The sequence below is a fragment of the Camelus ferus genome, chromosome 18 (genome assembly GCF_009834535.1).
Source record: "Camelus ferus isolate YT-003-E chromosome 18, BCGSAC_Cfer_1.0, whole genome shotgun sequence".
Classification (NCBI taxonomy): domain Eukaryota; kingdom Metazoa; phylum Chordata; class Mammalia; order Artiodactyla; family Camelidae; genus Camelus; species Camelus ferus.
In genome coordinates, this window is record NC_045713.1 from 23076285 (window position 1) to 23092628 (window position 16344).

A 16344-nucleotide genomic window follows, 5' to 3' on the forward strand; every position below is an offset into this window, starting at 1 on the left:
CTTCGAGCAGCGGAAGAAGAGAATAGGAGAGAGGGGGTGTGGAGGGAGGGACAGCTTCAATCTCTGCTCCTGCAAAAGGACTCATTGGCTTCCTGCTGGATTTGAGCCGCATGGCTGGTGCCCTCAAGAGGACCAGCTGCGAGGTGCGGGGACCTCTGCAACAACAGACTGCGTTGTCTGCTGGAATTCTATCACTAGGAGAAACTGGGGGAGGTGGAGTGGAAGTGGATTTTCTATCAGGGAACCGTGTAGAGGGATCTTGGGGAACGTCATGCTGCAGTGAGGAGGTGTGGCCAGGGCTGCTAGCTCTGCTCTCCAGATCCCTCTTCTCACTCTCATGTAGCTTGACCATGTGTCCAAACCCCTTGCCATTGTATGGGGCTCTGTGGCTGAACTCCAGCCAGTAGGATGTGAGCTGAAACGATGCATGGCACTTGTGGGCCTGGTCCACCAAGACCACTCACTCATGGCCCTCCACATGTTTGCATCCTTCTGGCTCTCTGGTCACGGTGACCTTGGAAGCCACATATGAAAGATGGCAGGCCTCTTGCAGCCTGGATCCCTGAATGATCGTGTGGAGGAGAGCATTTCTCCCACCTGGGACTGTTATGTGAGCAAGAGGTGAATATCCATGTGCCAAGCCATTATGTATTTGGCTTTGTTTGTCACTGAATCTTTGTCCCTGACAATTACAGGAGGCCTGCACCCACAGGGCTCCCCAAAATCTACCTGCACCCCACGAAGTTGCTAACATTTGGACACCTTCCGTACAGAAGGCATCTGTAACCACTGAATTGCCTGATAATCAGGATTGATAGCAGATGATTTTATTTGTTGCATGCTCAGGCGGGAAGGAATGTGCCCTTTCTGTGTAATCCACCAGCTCAGACCCAATGACAGAGCTGTTAAAACCAGAAAAGTAAGAGGAGAGGAGGGCAAGAAAGACAAGACAAGGTGCTTCATTCTCCTCATTTAACCCTATTGGTCAAAGCCTGGCCAGCATGGTCAGTTCGGGGTCTGGAGAAGATGGACATGAAACTGGATATGAGATGGGAGTTTTGCCCTGAGCTAGACTGGATTTCTCATGCCTGAGGGTGGTCGGGAAGCTCCGGGTCTTCCTGAGGTGTCCTTACAGAACCAGAAGGGGAGACTAGATTGAAGGATAATTGGTGAGAAAAGAGACCCTTCATGGTGGTGCTGTCCTAGGTCAGAACTTTCCATAAAATAGTTCCTTCAAAGCCAAAGACAACCTGGCAGCCTGGCAAACACCACCTGGTCGACAACAGGGCACAGGGATATGACACTTTCATTTGATGACTGTCAGTAGAAGAAATCGCCAAGATGCTGGTGCGTGAGTAACAGCCCCACCAGCCTCTAGCTGGGATGCCTGATCAGGTGACATCCTGACCACACAGACAAAGGGTTCACCGTTGGTGCAGTGGTGTCATTTGCTGGTGGGGAGACAGATCTGAAGGCACAACAAGGTAGTGTTTGTGGAGAGATGTGATTATTCTGTCTTCCTGCCTGGCAGGCCATTTTGTGTCATCATCAACCATGGGGACCCCACAGTGAATCCTGGAGGAAGGAAGGAGATGAGAGGAAGCAGGAGGCAGAGAACATGCATTATTCCATGAGAACAGGATGGGTTAACGTCCAGATAGGGAGCAGCGCACGATTACCGCGTCCCTGAATTTGTGCGTGGGAGTACTGCCAAGGAGTCTCGAATTACAGGGACCTAGGTTCAGTTTCTTGCTCTACCACTTGCCAGAGAAGTAATTTAACCTCTTTGATCCTTATCTGGATCCATTTAAAGTGAACTCTATCAGTGGAATGAGCTAATGAATTCTTTCGTGTCCTTAAGCTATTTTGAGTGGTTGCTATCCCAGGCGACCAAAAGGGACCCTGCAAAAGTGGCAGAGTGGTACCCAGCACGCTCAGCACAGACAGCTGAATGGTCTGGAGCACCAGAACCCCAGGTGGTACTGGGGCATCTCAGACACAGGTGTGGAGGGAGACCAGGCGGGTGTGCCTGAACACACATCACCCGTCTATCAATGAACTCCATCCTCACGTCTTTTAGTTTGTGGGATGGCCCAGCAAGAATCCGTATCTCCAGGGGCAAAATCCTTGCATGGGTTTTGAGGGCAGTTTTGGAGCCTGACCTGGGTTCAAGCCCTGCCTCTGGCACTGCCCACTGTGGGCCTAGGAAAGGAACTGAGAATCCCAGCCTCAGTTTCACCATCTGAAAAAATGGCATCAGAACCAGCGCCTAGGGCGGGTTGTGGTGAGGACTGAAAGGATCTCGTACATCAAGTTCCTGGCACAAGCGAGGAGGAAACCCTTAATGTTGGCCTTGGCGATTTCAAACGCAGTTAGAAAAAGGGAAGAAGTGGAAGGCGGAAATGATTAAAGGGATGGGGAATCGCTGGAACAAAGCTCTAAGGAATGTCCTGCTGGGAGTTTCCTGCATCGCTTCTGTGCCCTGTGCTGGTCCACAGAATGGCCCACCTCAAACACGGCTCTAATCATATCAGCCCCCCGCTGGGGACCCTCTGATGGCTGCTGCTGCTGACAAGATAAAAGCCAAATGCCTCAGCCTGGTACCTGCAGCCCTTAAAGAACCCTCACTCACCAGTTGGCCTCCGCAGTCCTCTATCTGCCCCACATGCGACAGCGGCTTACAGGCAGGCCCCGAGGTCTGTGGGTGCCGTGTTCCTGAATAACACTGACTTACAGGTGTTGGAAGTGAATCTAACCTAATCATAAATTGATCGAGAATGCAGCAGATAGAGGATTCCAATAAATTTCAGCATTTATTTATCCAGTACATAGAATTATAAATCATAAATGAATATGATCTGTCTCCAGTTGGCCACAAGCCCCACCACTCCCTATTGCCATTATCACCATATGACCCACCTTCTACTCTGTGTCACCATGTATATGAATGAGTGAGAGAGCTGTTTTTAGTCCTCTCTTCAGTGAGACAAGCCAACCTTTCTGTAAATTCTGTTATTAACCTTGAGGAACTGTAAAGCTTTTTTTTTTTTAATCATGTTTAAATTTTATGTTTAGTTTAACAAATAGTACATGGATACATTCTCAATGAAAAACTTTCAAGCAATTCAGAAAAAGTTCCCCATGACTTTCCTCGAACCATCAAGTCCCAGTCAAATTCCAGATTCCTCCTCGGAGATAAAACTTCTGTTGGTTTCATATATATATTGTCCCAGACATTTTTTAGACATATATCTATTCGTGTGTCTTGTGGGGGAGGTGAGGATGGGAGGAGGAATGTTAAATCAAACCAAACTTGGGTTCACTCTCCTGTGCCCGGTAAAGCCAATCTACTGATACCAGGTTGTGGTGAAGGAAAATGTAGCGTTAACTGCAGGGTGCCAAGCAAGGAGTCCAGGGTACCCCAATTCCCCAGTGGGTTTCAGGGAAGCATTTTTAAAGGCCAGATGAAGGAAGGGATCATGGGGTATGTGATCAGCTCGTGCACACTTCTCTGACTGGTTGATGGTGAGGTGACAGGGCGGTGTCACAGGGGTTAACATTACTAATCCTTGGACACCAGTAGGTCTGGGGCTATGTGCTCATAGTCATCAAGTAGTTAACTTCTCCTATTTGGTGGGGGTTTTAGCAACTGTAAAACAACTCGGGAAATGTGCATGAGATACTATTATCTGGGTACTTCAGAGAGGAGCTACAGAAGAGGATATGGGGGAGGGGGTCTGTCCCAGGAAGGCCCCATAGGTTTCTGCTCAGTTATAGGAATATATGATGTACATATACTTCAGTTATTTTTTTCTAATATTGGTACCATCTTATGAGTACTGTTCTCCTTCTTGTCCATTAACAGTGTGTGTTACCGAGTTTTTCCTGGCAGAACATTAGGATTCACTCCATGTATTCTAACTGCAGGATAATATTTTATAATATGGATGGACTCTAATTGATTTGGCTTAAAGGATTGTAAACTGGCAGTCCAGCATCCACATCTGGACTATATATGTATCATGTTTAGCTAAAACTGTATTTTTTGCCTTTTATAAATTGAATGCAAATGGCTTTAGGGAAAGTAGGCATCTTGAGTTTCTCCACAGACCTCACCATTCCCTATTGCCTGGCAGGCCATTCACTTTATACACTTCTATCACTTGCCTGTTCCCTGGAGGTGTGGGCGTGTTCAAACCCTGTATTTTAGCCATTCTTTTATCTGTGGACATTTAAAGTGTTTTAGAAATGTATTGTTACTGTGGACAATGCTGCAGGGAGCCGCCAGGCCTCGCCTCTTGTTGTTGGTGTGCATTTATCTAAGGTACAGCAAGAAGTGGGCTTGTCTGTTGAAGGGAATGAAAGGGGTTGTATGACCCAAAATGCACAGTTAGGAGATACACACTGAGATTACGAAGTGGAGGAAATTAGAGAAGTCAGCTGAGGACTGTGTTGCCCACGTGCTGTCTAAGACCTGCAGCTATTGAGTAGCAAGCTTATCCCTCACAAATTCCCGTTGGTTTATAGTAGGGAAATGCGCACGCGCGCGCGCACACACACACACACACACACACACACACACACACACACACACACAGTTATGTAGCAAGAGATCTTCTGCGTGGCTGCTTTAGGGATGTGGCCCATAGCTTTGCTTTGTAATCAGCTGCTCTCCCAGCCCCAGCTCTGAAAGGACAGAGGGACAGGATGGGAGGTCCCAGACTCTGACATTCATCACACCTTGGAGGTTTCTCCTGGGCTGGCCCTGGGATTCACGCCTTGTTAAGCCTCAGGCCACAGCCAATGCATCCTCTTGGCTGAGGTCAGTCTGAAGGCTGGCCTCCCATTCAGTAGGCTAATGATGCGTGAAAGCTGCCCAGTGGGCAGCAGGCACTGCCCGAGCTACTTCTGGAGCTGATGGCTTAGGTGAGGGCTGGTCTGATACCTGGGAGTTGAGCATGGGGGTGCTGGGAGCCCGGCCAGTGTGAACTACAGGGGGTGGGTGTCTAACTCAGGAACCCATGCATTCTGAAGTCCTTAACTGGATTCCCAGCTGTGAGCTGGCATTGGTCTGTCTAATCAGCTTGGGTGGCCTTAACAAAATACCATAGACTGGATGTATTAAACCACAGGAGTTTACTTCTCACCGTTCTGGAGGCCGGAAGTCCACCATCAAGGAGCCAGCAGGGTTGGTGTCTGGTGAGAGCCTTCTCCTTGGGTTTTGATGGCTGCCTTCTTGCTGTGTCTTCCTGTGGCCTTCCCTTGGTGCATGCAGGTGGGGAGAGAGAGGGACAGAATGCAAACTTTGGTGCCTCAGAAGGGCACTAATCCTATTGTGGGGCCTCACTCTCATGACCTCATCCAAACCTAATTGCCTTCCAAAGACCCATCTGCAAATATCATCACATTGTGGGTTACAGCTTCATGAATTTGGGTTGGGGGTGGACACAGTTCAGTAGGAAAATACAGTTGAGGATGGCCAGGTCAACCTCAGGTATACATAGAAAGTTGCAGGGCAGAGAAATCCTGGATTTATTAGGGGGAAAAAACCCCCCTTATCTGCCCTTGTAGGAGATTCCGTCTAGGCATATAGGAAGGGTGATGGGTGGAGTCTAAATCAAATCCTTTAATACCGAATGGGCTGTGAGCAGGAGCCTGAAAGTCTATGTGACTTTATCTTGTGTTTAAATCTAACTTCCTCTACATAATAATGTTCTGAACTTGGAAAAATTATTTAACTTTTCTAAGCACCATATTCTCATCTATGAAATGGGATGATAAAAGTTGGTCTGAGGATGAAACGACAGTCACTGTGAAGAATGTGGCACAGTGCCTGGCACCACTCTTTATTTCACAATATTTTGAGGCATTTTGGGAACAGAAGGCTGTTGTTGGCTGTAGTTTGTAGTTTTACCTTCTCATAACACTGACATGAAACTTTAAGGAGGAAAAACAACACCTCAATGTCTTTAATACCTTTGCTTTTTTGGTGTTCATTTAATCATTATCAGTGCCCGGCATTGCACACAGCTCTCCTTCTTTTTTTTCCTGGCAAGGTTGTTATAATGTGTTGAAAATATTAATTATCCTCTTCACCTTATACACAGGACTGGAAAAACAAATCTTGTTCCTGTGTTTGCTAGAAGAAAAAGTACCTCTGTGTGTGTGTCTGTGTGTGTGTGTGTGTGTGTCTCTCACACCCATTGTCCCCTAGGGTCATAACAAATTATTGATGCCAGTTCCTTTAAAAAGACAATTAATCTAATTACCTTCTTGTTGAATCAATGCTAATGTCTTTTTTTCCTTTAACTTGCAGGTTTCGGGAAGCCTGGCTGCCAGCGACGCTGAGGTAGGAGATGTGGTTTTGCTGTCTCTTCGGAGGGCATTTTGAAATGGTTTGCTTTGGTGATGTGGTGACATAGGCATCCTGGTTGTGATTCTGCTCTGCATAGTCTCCTGGTGCTTTGGATGGTGTGCTGTCAGCTGTGTGGTCTCCATGATGCTGGGTTTGGGGCAGACCAGGTCACCCCTGGTACTCTTTATGGAGGGTACATTGAGTAGCCAGGTGAAGATGGTTGATGGTTTCAAAGCTGGATTGCCTGCTGTGTCAGTCCTGGTGACTTCAGAGTCTGTATCTACACTTGAGGATGCTAGCCCCATCGAGACAAGCCCTTGCTTCAGCAGTGAGACGTCCCTCTGTCTCCCTGGTGTTTTCCATTCCTTTCCTCTTTGTCCTCTCCCTGTTCAACCTCTGGGGAATTAAGGGAATGGTGGCTGATGCTGGGAACAGGTAAATAAGAAAGATGTTGGTCAGAGGTCACCAGCAAGGTGACCATCCATGGGGAATTGTGCATGGTGTCACTCAATGGGCACCTTCAAAATATATCCAGGGCCATGGAGCCATTGTTCCAAGTTACTGGGTGTGTAGAGCAAAGAACATGGACCTGGGCCCCAGGAGCCCGGGGTTCTGTGTGATGTCGTGCATCACTTTAACTGCGAGACTTAGCTTTCCTCACGTACTCTGTGAGGATAGTTACACCTTCTTTGGAGCCATCACACGGTTGTTGGAGGGTAATACGGAATAAGGAAGGCAGATTCTGTCAATGTTCTACAAAATGGAAGGGGAGACCTCTGCAAAGAGAGGAATCTCCAGTGCAAATGTCTACATTCGTGGATAGGATGGCTTGGTGTGCAGAAGTTTTCCAGGAACTGTGGTGTATTAATGGAACTGTTACTTTAGATACCGAGTGAGGCAGGTCACTGCAGGAACAGGGGGAAGGGGGCCAGGAACCAGAAGGTTGCGGTGGGGTAAGGAGCCCCTAGCATCACCTGCTTCCCAATGATCTTGTGACCCATGACATGAGCCAGTCATGTGTCTACCCAAAGTTAGCTTCCTCATTTTCAGAATGAGAACGGCAGCACACATCACATGAGGTTGTTGAGTCTTTTGGCTTACTTTAAGCAGACTACTGGTTTCCATGTGTCCAGCACCATTTACTATGTAAAGGGTTCACATGCATCATCTTGTAAAATCCTCACAAAAATCTCGGGCTGCATGAGCTGTTATGATCCCCATTTTACAGAAGAATAGACTGAGGCTCAGAAAGACTCAGTGACTTTCCTGGAGCCAATCAGCTAATGAGTGATAGAGATGGGATTTTATTTTTCATGGAGGTACTGGAGATTGAACGCAGGACCTCCTGTGTGCTAAAAATGTGCTCTACTGGGCTGTACCTTCCCCCAGAGCTGGGATGTGTCATTGTGTCTGGCAGGGTACAAAGTGCTGGCTATTCACTGCCATGTGTCTTAGTTCAAGCTGCTCTAACAAGATAGCACAGACTGGGTGACTCAAACAGCAGAAATTTGTTACTCACAGTTCTGAGGGTTGAGAAGTCCAAGAGCAAGGTACCAGAATATCTGGTGTCTGGTGAGGACTCTCTTCCTGGTTTGCAGATAGCCACCTTCTGGTTATAGCCTCACATGGCAGGAAAGCAGAAAGACAAGCAAGTTCCACAGTCTTTTCCTATAAAAGGCGCTAATCCCATTCATGAGGGCTCCACCCTCATGACCTGGTGACCTCCAAAAGCCCAGCCTCCTAATATTACCACCTAGGGGGTTAGAATTTCAGTATATGAATTTTAAGGACACAAACATTCAGTTCATAACAGCATGTAAACGACCCAGAGTGGGTGTTTGATAAATGTTAACTTTGCCACTGCTTAAGGGCTGATTCTACTTTCTAGATCATACCTGCCTGTGTCTTAGTGCTCTGGGGTCAGCACCAAGGAGCAATGCCTGTTCCCTGTGATCTTCCATCGGCCTTTCCCCCAGGCACAGTCTCACATTTGTGCTATATTCGGCATTTAAAGCAAACAATCAACAATAAAACACCTTTCCACCTGTTTCCGCTTTTCAGTTTCACATGTATCACACATAGCAGGATATTTGTTACCACCATTTTCAGATGAAAAAATGGAGTTTTGGAGAATTGGCAGTACTTTAAACATTGGTGAAATAATGTTTAATGATCTAACAATTCCACTCCTCCTTGTGCCCAAGAGAGACGAGTGCTTATGTCCACCAAAAGATGTAGACAATAATGTTCACAGAAGCTTTATTTATCATAGCCAATAAATGGAAACAAAGTAAATGTCCATGAACAGGACAATAAATAAATAAATTGCAACAGAATACAAGATAGTAATCAAGAAGAATTATCAATGGGTATATGAAACAGCCTGTATGAATTTCAGAGACATAATTGTGAGTTAAAAAAAAATTCAGAGTTAAAAAATGCAGCCTGTATGATTTCATTGACATACGTAAAAAACAGTACCTAATCTCTGGTGATAAAAGTAATGGTAGTGGTTACATCTGGGTAGGGGCACGAAAGAGCCAGTCTGGAGGAGATGGGAATGTGCACCACATTAATCTAGCTGTGGTTATATAGGTTACCATCATATGTAAAATTTATAGAGCTCTCTACACTCAAGATGTGTGTGCTTTAAAGTATATAATTTGTATTCTAAGGGAAACAATGAAGCTACTTGGTTTAAAAAAAGCAGCAAAAACAAAGGAAACAACACAAAAAGTGTAAAACAGGACAATGAAAAAAAAGATGATCAGGTGGGAGAAGTGGAAAAAAGGGAATAAGGAAGTACAGGAGCTCTTAGCATATAAACAAAACTGTCGATCAGAAATAGCCTGACTTTACCCATTCATTCACACATTTATTCATCCATTCATTTTTACTGCAGTAAAACAGGTTTAAAGCACACACACACACACACACACACACACACACAAGTTTTTGTTTCTCCTAACCCCTGTTTCTAAGGCTAAATTGTAATTGTTGCAGCCAGATCATATTTTTTTGCACTACTGCAGGGAGGTAACCTTTTATTAATTGAATTTCTAATGGCAATTCATCAAAGCAAGCGATCACCGTTATTTAATGCATGATCCATATTCATACCATGTCCTGTTAGGTAAATAATGGTGGCCCTGGGAAAGTGCTTCTGCGAGGTCCTTTTCCTTCTCAAATGACTTTCTTTTCTTCCCTGAGTACAAACAGTTGTCATTTAAGCAGAACAGACCCCACCTGTAGAGGAGACAAGAAAAATTACAAACCCACAGAATCAGGGAGAATGAATGGCTTTGCCCAGTTCCTTTCTCTCTGCAGATTGACAGTGAATACGTGAATAACGTTTGCTAAATCTGGACTTTGAAAACATGACAGCGAGCTGTTTGTGCCAATAATTTTTCGTGGCATGTGCCACCCCTCCCTGCACCACACACAGTTTTAATAAGATGGCACATGGACTACTGAGAAATGTTAAAACCCTGCAGAGGAAAGAGCTTTATCTTCTGACCAAATTCTGCCCAGCGATGTTTATGACAGCTGAAGAATTTATCTTAAACTCCCTCTGCTAGCCGCAAAGCACATGGCCCTTTGTCCCCGAGCAGCCTGTAAGAACCAAACTAAGATGTCACATACATAATATAGCAGATAAATGGCCCAATTTCCATGTCTACATGATGAATGGAATGCAAGTTCAGCACACACATATTTGCACATTAATTGGCCCTGCATGGTTCCATTTTGTTCCTGAGTTGCTCCTGGATGTCTCCTGGACTCTTTCCCCTTCAGAATCATTAAGCCTGTTTTATCGCACAAATGCATACACATTCCCCCCCTATTTATCGTCACGCAGCTTGCCCTGCTGAGAGAGAACCAAGTAACCTGGGCGCAGCCGTTGGATTGCAGATGCCTCCATCTGAGTTCTCTCCACCACCAACTGCACAGTAACGCGGAGTTCTGAGCCCCAGCCCCATGGTGGCTCTGCTGACAGCCAAATAAAGAAGGTTGCAGGCGAGGATGTTTAAAGAAGAAAAAAAAAATCATTTCTTTTCAGTTACCAGTTGGTTTCTGGCCTCACCTTAATGATTTCCTGTTGATAGTTTAATGGCAATAGAAACCCAGTGGAGGGCCTCAATTTTGATGAATTGACCTGCTCCTATTTCATAGCAAAGCAATCGAACTGGGGTTGATTGATATTACAGTTCTGCTATCCCGAGTACCTGCAGTGCAAACCGTGCAGGTGGCAGAACCCAGTGGCCTTCAGGAAATGTAGGTGGAATCTTGCATCCACCGACCCCTTTTTCCATCCAGAAGGAGATTTTATCCTAGGCCGAGGAATCCTGTATTCTTCCTATCTCAATGCTGAGACTCAGGAAAGCAGATCCAGGGGCTGCAGAGCCTCTTAGAATACTCTGGCCCATTTGGAGAGAAACCAGTGCTTTTGGAAAGGGACAGAGTTTCTTTTGCTGTAAACAGAAGACCAGTCACTATAGAAGCCAGAACATTTCACAAGGGGAGATGGTGCTATTATACCCAATGGGTTTCAGTGGGAAAAACACGAGCTTTGGGGTCTTAGAGATGACACATGAATCATGGGTCCACAACTTACAAGTTATGTGCCTGCCGGCAAGTCGCTTAACTGCTGAGTCAGTCTCTTATCAGTAAAATGGGGATGATGAAAACCACGCCAGAAGATTGACCTGAATTTTAAAATTTGATAATCTGTATGCAGTGCTTAAGACAGTACCTGGCACAGAGCAGATGACCAACTATTGTTGCTTGGCTTCCTCTCACAACCCTCTGTCCTTTATCTTTTGTGCAAAGTAAGCCAATAAATAGATAACTAGAAATTTATGTTGAGGCCCATGGCTTTGAAACTTGCTGTGGTGATTTTGCATAGCAGCTGGCCTAGACCCTAAGCAGGCAGAAGTTGACTAACGTGGCTTAATTCACACTAGAGTTCATGGCCTTCTTCGCTCCGTCAAGGACGAGATCCACTTAAAAAGCAGCAATACTTTCCAGTGGGCCTACTTGGCCTTGTCTAATTTAGCCAATCACACTGTGATAGTCATCTCTGTCCTTGAAGCCAGCTCAAAAGAATGCTTAAAGAACCTTTAAAAAGTCATCAGGTCTTAATTCAAGGGCTCCAAACTCTCAGTTGGAGATACAGTTAACCTTTTTAAAACCTGATGGACATCTAAGTGACAGCTCCTACATTCTAGGCAAAGCACTAGGCCCTGGGATACACACACAACTTAGACATACAATCCTACCCTCAAAGAATGTAAGGTCCAGTATGATGGAGAAGGGGCGTATAGCATAAGAGGTATAGTGTCACTTGTTTCATGAGGGCCACCGTTCTCATAAGAGCAAAGCCCTCTCCGTAAACCCTGCTCCATGTTCCTTAAATTTTGCATCTGGGTTCAAATATAAGTGAGCCTAGATAGGAGTGGGATATCTATGGAGGCTTCCTGGAGGAGGTAACATGCAGACTGGTGGCTTGAAGTCAAGAAAAGTGGAGAATCAGAGAAAAGGCACGGATGGGAAAGAGTTTGCATGTTCAGGGAATAAGTGTTAAAGCGGTGCAGGAGCCGTGAAGGTGAGTGGATGTGATCAGAGTGAACGCAGAGAAACCAAGGCCAAGATTCTCATGGAAACCGAAGGGGAAGAGGGTTACAAGAAATGGGCGAGGATGTTGAATGATTCACTGGGGTCAAGGAGAGCTAGCACCGGGTTGATGGCACTGGGTTTGGCAGGTGTACAGTCATCAGCGTCCTCAACAACAGTCTTCCCGAGGTAGGTGGCAGAAGCAGGAGTTAGACGTGGATGGTTTAAGGAGGAAATGGAAAGAGAAGACATGTAAGCACAACGTACACCAGCCTTTCAAGGGACAAATGGTTGAGCCAAGGCAGTGATGGTCCCTGGCTTGAAGGAGTTTTGAAGGTGGCAGAGGCTTGAGTATGTTGTAGGCTTGGAGAACCTGCCTCAGAGGATATGAGGGTGGAGATCAGAGCACAGACGGGGTTTACCTGCTGAAAGGTGAGCAGAGTGTCCCTGAGGGTATGGTGCTTTGCTCACCATTGTGTCACTGGGGCTCAGCTCTGTGCCAGAGAGCTATGGCATTAATTATTGGGCTGAGAAAGGACATTTTTCCTATGACTTTGGAAAAGAAAGGATGGAAAGGAAGTATGGATTCATTGGAAGGAGAAGGAAGAGCTGAATGAGGTTATGCCTGCCAGCCTTCATGTACCCTGCAAATAGCAGAGGGCGCTGGATGTGCTGAGAACAAGTGGAGCAGAGGTAGAATTGGGCGTTAAAGAGGACAAATAATCAGGGAGAGTGAAGGCTGATGTGAGGCACTGGTGAGAGGCTGATTGATCAGTGAGCTCCATCCAACAAACTGACATCCGAAGCACCAGAGGGAGGGAGCTGAGCCTGACAGCAGCACCGGGAACACGTGCCACTCACCACGTGTGTACCGCGTGCGGAGCACTGACTTCGCTTCACGACGATCTTTAACATGAGTGTCACCATCCATATTTCACAGAGGAGGAGACTGAGGCTCTAAGAGGTGACATGGGTTGACCAAACTTAAGAATTAAATAGCAGGACTAATGTTGGAATCAGTGTCTGACTGTGGTGCTGGGGCGAGTTCCACCGTGAACATGACCCTGGGGAGTCCAGGCTGTGCTGTCCCAAACCTGGGCTCAGACTCCAGCTCTGACACTTCCTGTCTCCAGTCCCTGCTGGAGGTGAAACTCGGGCAAATTACTTAACCTTTGTGTGTCTCATTTGTCTCCTCCATAGAATGAAAATAACTAAAGAATGAGCCATATAGAAGGTAAAAACTCATGATATAAGGTACAAAGGCAATTAGCATATTAGCTGGTACATAAGTAGCCCTTAAGATATGCTAGTCCCTGCAGTTGTTTGTATCAGCATTGTTGGGAACTCATTCTAAGCTACAATAGGAATTAACAGATGTGCCAACCAGGACAATTTGTAGCCTCTAAATCAAATGGATGTACCAGTTCTTGAGCCTCCCATCTTACTCCATGGGAATTAATTAAGGGTCCCTAGAAAATGTGAGCAGTCAAAAAAAAAATCCTCTTTCTACTGCTTATATCAGAAAAAAAATTGGCTTCTGTTACTAGTGAGGTTCTGAGGATGAGTTAGAAGGATCTTACCATTTGTACATTACAATAGGGTTAATGAAAAAGAGTAACAAACAAACAAAAAAACCCCACTAGCTTTTAATTAGCTTCTGGCTATAATGCCAGGCACTCTACAAGGCAATTTATTTACCTTGTCTTATTTAATTTCACATTTACAAGAGCCCTATGAAGTGAATATTGTTATCTTTCCTATTTTATAGATGAGCAAACTGAGGCTTATGGTGGTTAATTAAACAAATGACAGAGGTTATAGGATGGGGATCAGGAATTCCCATCTGTGACTCTCAGACCCCAAAGCCAGCTGAGATGATGAACTGAAACCAGAAGTCACCTTTCATCTCTCAGAGGCAAAGGCTGGACCTTCCAACATTATGAGAAAAATCCAGTTTCTCTTCTCAATTCTCCCTTCTGCCAGCCTTCTCCTGCCACAGCTCAACCAACTTCATTAATTCTCTGCTTTAAGATTTTGTGAGTGCTCTGTGATCATAGAACCCATTCCCATACCATCAATTATTTGCTACAGTTTTGATACCATTTATCTCCATAACATTATACATTCCAACCTTCTGACTGTTTAAGATCAAAGATGTGCTCGGGGCTCACATTTCACTCTAGCTCTCAGACTTGATGCACCAAATTAAAACTGAACAGTGGAGGCTCCAGCCTGTCAGAGTCTGTAATGTTGTGTAATTCCAAGGGTTCAGCACATTTTCATCAATGACAGAGGAGAAATGGACTGATCCACAGTGGTAGGGCTTCCAAGAGGAGATCAGAGAAGGCTTAAAGATGTGACAGTTGGAGAGGAGTGTTGGGAGGTTTAGAATCAGCCTAGGTACTTGGAAGTCAACTGGTTGATGTGAAAACCAAAGCCAAAAGGCAAAGGTTTCAAAAAGGTCGGAGGAGAGGGCCCAAGTACGAAGCTGTGGGCCCCCCTGAGAGAATCATGGAATTACTGGGTCTAGAGAAGAGGAGGGAAGAGGGTTGTGGCTGGTACCCAGGCTGGGCTCAGAGGTTCTGGAAGCAAGCAGACTACATATGTATTAGCAGACGGACCTCTCTGGAGGAGCATGCACTGATTCAACAAGCTGAAAGCATCCACTTACTTGATAGCTACGTTTTTAGACCCTGGTCACTTAAAATGAGTAAGACACATTTCCTGCTCTCATGCAGCCTGCAATCTAGTAAAACACACAGATAGGTGAACAGATGCTTTTAGCCAAGTTCTAAAATAGAAGTGGGCTCAGGGAGAGAGTGAACACCTAGAGGGGAGGATCAGGTCTCCTGGGAAGTCTCAGGAGACTTCCGGATGACATGCGTCTTCCTCTCCCTCTCACCTCCGCGCCCTGCCTCTGAGGTCAGTAAGAGGTATTGGGGACCGTTTACCTGAGTGCCACCCTGCATGGCATATTTTAATCATCTGGACCAAGTTTGGCAAACAGCAAAGAGACTGCTTTGGGCTGACTGTGTAAGTGGGCAAGGGATGCAAGAGGAGAGGATGACTGGGAAATCCGTCAGACGTGTGATGCGGTGCCTGGGAACAGGGGCAGCGGCGAAGGTGACTCTTCATGATGGGAGTGGTGGGAGCGAGGGTGGTCCACGTGCATTGAATGTCCGCTGTATGCCGGGCTCACTGCTGAGTGTTTTGCATGGATCGCCTCGTTTTCTCTTCCCAGCAGACTTCAGTGGATGTGTATTCCTATAACCTTCATTTAATGGGTGAGAAAAACCAAGGCTCCGAAGAGCCGATGGGCTCCATGCAAGCCCGCGTGGCTAGTAGGCAGGGTTAGTATTTGATTCCAGGCAATTTGCCTTCTGAATCAGCAACCCAGCTAAGATGGGGGAAGCAGGCTTGAAACCCCCCTTGGGTTAAAGTCTGATTGCTCAGCACAAGCCTCTCATGACAAATGATGCTAGCACACTTTGGAGAAACTTCACGACCGTGCCTGATTCTCAGCACTAATGTAGCTTGACTAGAGGCTGATACTCCACTTATCTCACCAGAATGACAATTAGGAGAGGGGGAAAAAAGAGTTATTGCTATTCTGGCTTCCTCTATTGAGCTATGAATAAATGATGATAGCTGTGAAATAGTGTGGTGTTTAGATCATTTCTGGTAAATTAAAAAAAAAATAAAAATTGAATAAAGTGGTAATCCATGTAGCCATTTAAACAAGAGGAGTGGAACAAAATTAGTCAACTCTTTCACTGTCTTCCTGGCCTTGTCATCCTAATGTAATTAGTTTGCAAAAATATTAATTAATGCTCAAACAGCTGACAGGTTTTACATGTTGATTTGAAATGTGTGAATTACATTTTTATACACTCTCTCTGTGCTGTCCTCAGCGGCACCGTGGACAGGAATGCTGGCCCTCCCTCCTTACACACTGGCAGCCACATAGATATTGAGTGCTCTTTGAAAGGCAGAGCTAGTTGCACCTTCAGGGAGAAGGAGAGAGAATGCTGTATAGAAATAGCACCCTAGTAGCTCCAGCTAACGTGGGGACTGTCTACAAACATGGCGTCTCAAGAGGCTTCTTGAGTTGCAATGAGTAAATACTATGCTGGGTCAGCAGGGTTTTCAGATAGTACATAGAAGCTGGATTGTGCCCCCTGAGCATCTTTTCTTGGACCGCATTCAATCTTTGGACTAGAGTCTGCCCACATCTTGCAAATGAACCGTCTACGCATGTCCTAGCAGAAGGTGCTGCGTTCTAGGTGTGTCTCATGTCAATCTAGCCATTGTCATCATTAGGAGCTGTTGTTGGCTTCTTTGAGGGTTTTTTTTTGTTTTTTGTTTTTTTTTTTTTT

The 16344-nt window shown here is 45.7% G+C and overlaps 1 protein-coding gene across 1 annotated transcript in view; it reads left to right on the forward strand.

Annotated features, from left to right (window-relative positions):
• The window catches only part of RBFOX1 (RNA binding fox-1 homolog 1), a 1962586-nt gene that overhangs the window by 478208 nt on the left and 1468034 nt on the right, over nucleotides 1–16344 (forward strand). Inside the window, exon 5 of the mRNA XM_032460724.1 lies at nucleotides 6317–6349. Coding sequence (XP_032316615.1) covers nucleotides 6317–6349 — 33 coding nt within the window. The remainder of the gene's footprint in view (nucleotides 1–6316; nucleotides 6350–16344) is intronic.